The following is a 7,325-nucleotide window of genomic DNA, read 5'->3' as shown; positions in this document are numbered from 1 at the left end:
AACTGCCCCCAGAACCACTCCATCCTCAATCAAGGAGGGGTAGGACCCCAATTGGGTGCCCCAGAACCACTCCACCCCCAAACAGGCAGTGCTAGAACCCCAACTGTCACCAGAACTACTCCATCCTCAGGCAGGGGGTGCTAGAACCCCAATTGGGTGCCCCCCAGAACCACTCCATCCTCAGGCAGGAGGTGCTAGAACCCCCCCTGGGTGTCCCCAGCCCTCTTTCCTCACCAAGCTGGGTGCCCCTCTTTCATCCCCCAGTGGGGTGTGCAGCTCACCCTACCCAGCTGGCTGCCCCCCAAAACTGATTCCCTCCCCAGGCAGGGTGTGGTGGAGACCCAGTTGGGTTCCCCCCCAGGTGTTTCCTCCCCCCCAGAAGAACCTCTCCAAAACTCTGTTGTGTTCCTCCTCCTCAGTTTTCTCCCCCAAGTCAGGGTGCAGCAGCCCCCCCACACACACACTTAACTGGGTGCCCCCCAAACAATTTCCTCCCCAAGCAGGGTGTCCCAGCACCTCCCCCACCCACCCAAGTGGCTGCCCCCCAATGATTCTGTCCTCAAGCAGGATGGTGGAGAGCCCCCTCCTCGACCCAGTGCCTCACCAGCTTAGGTGCCCCTCCCCAACTGGGTACCCCCAGAATGATTCCTTCCCCAAGTGGGGTGCAGTAGGGACCCCTCCTCCCCAACTGGGTACCCCCAAATTGATTCCCTCCCCAAGTGGGGTGCAGTAAGGACCCCTCCTCCCCAACAGGATACCCCCAAATTGATTCCTTCCCCAAGTGGGCTGCAGCAGAGACCCCTCTTCCCCAACTGGGTACCCCCAGAATGATTCCCTCCCCATGTGGGGTGCAGCAGACCCCCCCACCCACCCACCTGGCTGTCACCTCACCCAACTCGGTGTCCATCCCCCCCAGCCCCCAATTTCCTCCCCCAATGGGATGTAGTAGAGCCAGTCCCCCCCCCCCCCCCCAAGATCCCCACCCCAGCAGGCTGTGGTGGAGACCTCTTCCCCCCCCCCCGAGCCAGGGCCTCCCAGGACGATTCCCCCCCCGCGGGCAGGGAGCAGCAGCCCCTGCTCAGCTCCCCCCCAGTGGTGCTCTGGGGCTCCCCTCCCCGGGGGTGCTCTGGGGCTCCCCCTGGTGGTGCTCTGGGGTTCCCCGCCCTGGTGGTGCTCTGGGGCTCTCCCCGGTGGTGCTCTGGGGCTCCCCCTCCCGGTGGTGCTCTGGGGCTCCCCGCGGTGGTGCTCTGGGGCTCCCCCCGGGTGGTGCTCTGGGGCTCCCCCCCTGGTGGTGCTCTGGGGCTCCCCCTCCCGGTGGTGCTCTGGGGCTCCCCCTGGTGGTGCTCTGGGGCTCCCCCTCCCGGTGGTGCTCTGGGGCTCCCCCCCTGGTGGTGCTCTGGGGCTCCCTCCCGGTGGTGCTCTGGGGCTCCCCTCCCCGGTGGTACTCTGGGGCTCCCCTCCCCGGTGGTGCTCTGGGGCTCCCCTCCCCGGTGGTGCTCTGGGGCTCCCCCTGGTGGTGCTCTGGGGCTCCCCCCCGGTGGTGCTCTGGGGCTCCCCGCGGTGGTGCTCTGGGGCTCCCCCCCCCGGTGGTGCTCTGGGGCTCCCCCCCCCGGTGGTGCTCTGGGGCTCCCCTCCCCGGTGGTGCTCTGGGGCTCCCCCTGGTGGTGCTCTGGGGCTCCCCCCCGGTGGTGCTCTGGGGCTCTCCCCCACGGTGGTGCTCTGGGGCTCCCTCCCGGTGGTGCTCTGGGGCTCTCCCCCACGGTGGTGCTCTGGGGCTCCCCCCCCCGGTGGTGCTCTAGGGCTCCCCCCCGCGGTGGTGCTCTGGGGCTCCCCCCCCCGGTGGTGCTCTGGGGCTCCCCTCCCCGGTGGTGCTCTGGGGCTCCCCCTCCGATGGTGCTCTGGGGCTCCCCCCCCGGTGGTGCTCTGGGGCTCCCCTCCCCGGTGGTGCTCTGGGGCTCCCCCTCCCGGTGGTGCTCTGGGGCTCCCCCCAGTGGTGCTCTGGGGTTCCCCCCCCGGTGGTGCTCTAGGGCTCCCCCTGGTGGTGCTCTGGGGCTCCCCCTGGTGGTGCTCTGGGGGCTCCCTCCCGGTGGTGCTCTGGGGCTCCCCCCCCCGGTGGTGCTCTGGGGCTCCCTCCCGGTGGTGCTCTGGGGCTCCCCCCCCCGGTGGTGCTCTGGGGCTCCCTCCCGGTGGTGCTCTGGGGCTCCCCCCCCTGGTGGTGCTCTGGGGCTCCCCCTGGTGGTGCTCTGGGGCTCCCTCCCGGTGGTGCTCTGGGGCTCCCCCTGGTGGTGCTCTGGGGCGCCCCCCGGCTGAGCTGGTTGTGTTTCTCTCTCTGGGTGTCCCTGCACGGCCCCCAGAGTCCAAGGAGGAGGGGAACCCCCCCAAGCTGAAGTGTGAGCTCTGCGGCAGGGTCGACTTCGCCTACAAGTTCAAGCGCTCCAAGCGCTTCTGCTCCATGGCCTGTGCCAAGAGGTACCCCCAGAGACACCCCCCCTGCCCCCCCTGGGCACCCCCCGCGCCTCCCCCCGCTCACCCCTGCCCCCCCCAGGTACAACGTGGGCTGCACGAAGCGGGTGGGGGCTGTTCCACCCCGACCGCAGCAAGCTGCAGAAGCCCGGCGGGGGTCCCCCCCACGGCCGCCGCCGAGCCTGCAAGGGCAGCCTGCCCCCCCTCGGCAAGGACACCAAGAAGCAGGTGGGGGGCGGGCGGGGGGCGGCCGTGGCCCTCTAATGAGGGGGCGGGGGGAAGCAGGGGAGGGGGTGGGGGGAGGCTGCGAGCCAAGAGGGGAGGGGGGGAAGCAGGGATGGAGGGGAGGGGGAAGCAGGGATGGAGGGGAGGGGGAAGCAGGGATGGAGGGGAGGGGAAGCAGGGATGGAGGAGAGGGGGAAGCAGGGATGGAGGGGAGGGGGAAGCAGGGATGGAGGGGAGGGGAAGCAGGGATGGAGGGGAGGGGAAGCAGGGATGGAGGGGAGGGGGAGCAGGGATGGGGGCGAGGGGAAGCAGGGATGGGGGGCGAGGGGAAGCAGGGATGGAGGGGAGGGGGAGCAGGGATGGAGGGGAGGGGAGGCAGGGATGGAGGGGAGGGGGAGCAGGGATGGAGGGGAGGGGAAGCAGGGATGGAGGGGAGGGGAAGCAGGGATGGAGGGGAGGGGAAGCAGGGATGGGGGGGAGGGGAGGTAGGGATGGAGGGGAGGGGAAGCAGGGATGGAGGAGAGGGGGAAGCAGGGATGGAGGGGAGGGGGAAGCAGGGATGGAGGGGAGGGGGAGCAGGGATGGAGGGGAGGGGGAGCAGGGATGGAGGGGAGGGGGAGCAGGGATGGAGGGGAGGCGGAGCAGGGATGGAGGGGAGGGGGAGCAGGGATGGAGGGGTGGGGAAGCAGGGATGGAGGGGAGGGGAAGCAGGGATGGAGGGGAGGGGGAGCAGGGATGGAGCAGGGGGGGAGCAGCAGTGACCCAAGGTGGGAGGGGGGAGTAGGAGCAGGGTAAAGTGGAGGGGAGCGGCGGTGACCCAAGGCGGGGGGGTGGCAGTGACCCAAGAGGTGGGGGGGAAGCAGGAGAGGAGGTGGGGGGCAGCGGTGACCCAAGGTGGGGGGGGGGGCCGGCGGTGGGCCAAGTGAGGGGTTGGGGGAGAAGCAGGAGAGGGGATGGGTAGGGGGTGGGGGAGAAGCAGGAGAGGAGGTCGGAGGCAACAGTGATCCAGGAGCAGGGGTTTGGGGGGGGGGCTGCGGTGGTCCGGGAGCGGAGGTGGGTGGGGGGGCAACGGTGACCCAGGAGCGGGGCTGGGTGGGGGCGGTGGTCCGGGAGCGGGGGCGGTGGTCCGGGAGCGGGGCTGGGCTCTGAAGGTGCCGTCCCGCAGCCGCCGGTGTCGCTGCCGCCGGGCTCGGTGACGGCGTCGTTGCAGCTGAACCACAGCCAGGAGGACTCGAGCCGCTGCTCCGACAACTCCAGCTACGAGGAGCCGCTGTCGCCCATCTCCGCCAGCTCCTCCGCCTCCCGCCGGCGGCAGGCCGAGCGCGACCTGGAGCTGCGCGACATGGAGCTGCCCGACGTGCACGTCCGCGACCTGGCCGCCATCGGCCACCGCTTCCTGCCCAGCGAGCCCAGCAAGTGGAACGTGGAGGACGTCTACGAATTCATCCGCTCGCTGCCCGGTCAGCCCCGCCGGGAACCCCGCCCGGGGGGGCGGGAACGGGAGGGGAAGGGGCGGGGCTGGGGGCGAGGAGGGGTTGGGGAGTGGTAAAGGAGGGGTTGGGGAGGTAAAGCAGGGGGGTTGGAGGGTATGGCTGGAGGGTTTTGGGGGTGCACAGGTGGTGTTGGGAGGTGGAGAGGGGTTTGGGTGGGGTGAATGAGGGTTTGGGGAGGTCAATGAGGGGGCTTTGGAGGGTGGTGGGAGGTAAAAAGGGGTTTGGGAGGGGTAAATGAGTCATTTTGGGGTGGATTTGGGTGGGTAGCTGGAGGGTTTTGGGGGTGCAGAGCTGTTCTGGGGGTAGTGTTGGGAGGCAAAGAGGGTTTGGGAGGCATGAGTGAGACTGGGGACATAAAGGAGGGGGTTTGGGATGGGTAGCTGGAGGGTTTTGGGGGTGCAAAGGTGGTGGTGGGAGGTAAAGAGGGGTTGGAGAGTGGTGAATGAGGGCTTGGGGTGGGTTTGGGGGTAAATGAGGCAGCTTGGGTGGGCAGTTGGAGTTTTTTGGGGGTGCAGAGGTGGTTTTGGGGTGGTGGTGGGAGGCAAATGAAGGTTTGGGGAGATAAAGGAGGGGGTTTGGGTGGATTTGGGGGGCAAAGGAGTCGGCCTGGGGTGGTTTGGGGTGGGTAATTGGAGTGGTTTGGGGGTGCAGGGGTGGCTTTGGGGTGGGGTTGGGAGGTAAATGAGGGCTTGGGGTGGGTTGGGTGGGTGAATGAGTCATTTTGGGGTGGATTTGGATGGGTAGCTGGAGGGGTTTGGAGGTGCAGAGCTGTTCTTGGGGTGATGTTGGGACATAAAGAGGGGTTTGGGAGGGGTGAGTGAGGGCTTGGGATGGATTTGGGGGTAAATGAGACAGCTTGGGGTGGGCAGTTAGAGGGGTTTTGGGGGTGCAGAGGTGGTTTGGGAGGTGAAGAGGGGTTTGGGAGTGGTGAATGAGGGCTTGGTTGGGTAATTGGAGTCTTTTTGGGGTGCAGAAGGGGTTTTGGGGTGGTGTTGGTAGGTAAAGAGGGGTTTGAGAGTGGTAAAGGAGGGTTTGGGGTGGATTTGGGGGTAAACGAGTTGGTTTGGGGTGGGGTTGGGAGGCAAATGAGGGTTTGGGGTGGTAAATGAGGGGGTTTGGGTGGTGGTGGGAGGTAAAGGAGGTTTGGGAGTGGTGAATGAGGGCTTGGGGACATAAATGAGGGGGTTTGGGGTGGGTTTGGGGGTGCAGAGGTGGTTTGGGAGGTGAAGAGGGTTTTGGGAGGGGTGAATGAGGGCTTGGGGTGGATTTGGAGGTAAATGAGGCAGCTTGGGGTGGGTAGTTGGAGTTTTTTGGGGGTGCAGAGGTGGTTTTGGGGTGGGGTTGGGGGTAAATGAGGGTTTGGGGTGGGTTTGGGGGGGTAAATGAGGGTTTGGGGTGGGTTTGGGGGGGATAAATGAGGGTTTGGGGGGATAAATGAGTCGGCTTGGGTGGGCAGTTGGAGTTTTTGGGGGTGCAGAGGTGGTGTTGGTAGGTAAAGAGAGGTTTGAGAGTGGTAAAGGAGGGTTTGGGGTGGGTTTGGGCGTAAATGAGGCAGCTTGGGGTGGTTTGGGGTGGGTAATTGGAGTGGTTTGGGGGTGCAGGGGTGGTTTTGGGGTGGGGGTGGGAGGTGAGGGGTTAGGGAGGGGTGAATGAGGGCTTGGGGTGGGGTTGGGGTAAATGAGGGGGGTTGGGTGGGCAGTTGAAGGGTGCTCTGGGGCAGTGAGTGAGGGGGGTGGGATGGTTTGGGGGGGCTGGGTGAGGGGGGTTGGGGGGATTCAGGGGGGGGACCAATGAGGATTTGGGGTGCTTTGGGGGTTAGATAGGGGATAAGAGGAGTTTGGGGGGGGACAGATGATTTTGGGGTGCTCTGGGGCAGCAAGGGAGGGGTTTGGGGATGGGTTTGGGGGGCAGTGGGGATTTAGGGGGGGACAAAGGTTTTGGAGTGCTTTGGGGCAGGAGGAGGCCAGGGGTCTGAGAGTGAGATGAGTGGGGGAGGTGCTGGGAGTTCAGTGGGGGGGGGACAGATGATTGTGGGGTGCTTTGGGGCTGGTTTGGGGGGCTCTACAGGGGGACAGTTGATGGTTTGGGGGCTCTACAGGGGGACAGTTGATGTTTTGGGGTGCTCTGGGCGCTCAGGGCAGCAGCCTGGGGCTGGGTTTGGGGTTAGGTGCAGCGTTTTGCGGCTCCGTGGTGACTCAGGGGCGCACAGAGGAGGTTTTGGGGTGCTCTGGGGCAGCAAGGGATGGGTTTGGGATGGGTTTGGGGGGCTCTACAGGGGGACAGTTGATGTTTTGGGGTGCTCTGGGGCTGGTTTGGGGGGCTCTACAGGAGACAGTTGATGTTTTGGGGTGCTCTGGGGCTGGTTTGGGGGGCTCTACAGGAGACAGTTGATGTTTTGGGGTGCTCTGGGGCTGGTTTGGGGGACTCTACAGGGGGACAGTTGATGTTTTGGGGTGCTCTGGGGCTGGTTTGGGGGGCTCTACAGGGGACAGTTGATGTTTTGGGGTGCTCTGGGCACACAAGGCAGCAGCTTGGGGCTGGGTTTGGAGTTAGGTGCAGCGTTTCGGGGCTCCCTGGTGGTTCAGGGGCGCACAGAGGAGGGTTTGGGGTGCTCTGGGGTGGCAAGGGAGAGGTTTGGGATGGTTTTGGGGGGCTCTATAGGGGGGACAGTTGATGTTTTGGGGGGCTCTACAGGGGAACAGTTGATGTTTTGGGGTGCTTTGGGCGCTCTGGGCAGCGGTTTGGGGTTAGGTGCAGCGTTTCGCGGCTCCGTGGTGGTTCAGGGGCGCACAGAGGAGGTTCGGGAGGGGCTTGCGGGGTGCCCGGGGCGGGAAGCAGGGAAGCGGCGAAGGGGGGTTGGGGGCAGGGTCGTGAGCGCCCCCCTGTGGCCGCAGGCTGCCAGGAGATCGCGGAGGAGTTCCGGGCGCAGGAGATCGACGGGCAGGCGCTGCTGCTGCTGAAGGAGGATCACCTGATGAGCACCATGAACATCAAGCTGGGGCCGGCGCTCAAGATCTACGCCCGCATCAACATGCTGAAGGACTCCTAGAGCCGGCCGCTGGGGGGCGGCCCCCCCCCGGGACACACACAGCCCACCCCCACCCCACCATCCACCCCCCCCAAACCCCCCCCCCAGACCCCAGC

The 7,325-nt window shown here is 66.3% G+C and overlaps 1 protein-coding gene across 1 annotated transcript in view; it reads left to right on the top strand.

Moving 5' to 3' along the window:
- The window catches only part of PHC2 (polyhomeotic homolog 2), a 39,426-nt gene extending 32,101 nt beyond the window's left edge, over window positions 1–7,325 (top strand). Inside the window, 5 exon segments of the mRNA XM_068162775.1 lie at window positions 2,355–2,469; window positions 2,546–2,573; window positions 2,575–2,691; window positions 3,854–4,148; window positions 7,076–7,325. Of these exon segments, the coding sequence (XP_068018876.1) occupies window positions 2,355–2,469; window positions 2,546–2,573; window positions 2,575–2,691; window positions 3,854–4,148; window positions 7,076–7,230 (710 nt within the window). The 3' untranslated portion in view covers window positions 7,231–7,325.

Source organism: Melanerpes formicivorus, unplaced genomic scaffold (assembly GCF_026170545.1).
Source record: "Melanerpes formicivorus ecotype bairdi unplaced genomic scaffold, bMelFor1.0.p_v2 SCAF_67, whole genome shotgun sequence".
In the NCBI taxonomy this organism is placed as follows: Eukaryota; Metazoa; Chordata; class Aves; order Piciformes; family Picidae; genus Melanerpes; species Melanerpes formicivorus.
Note: the sequence above shows the minus strand (reverse complement) of the source record. Positions and strands in the feature narration are given on the sequence as shown.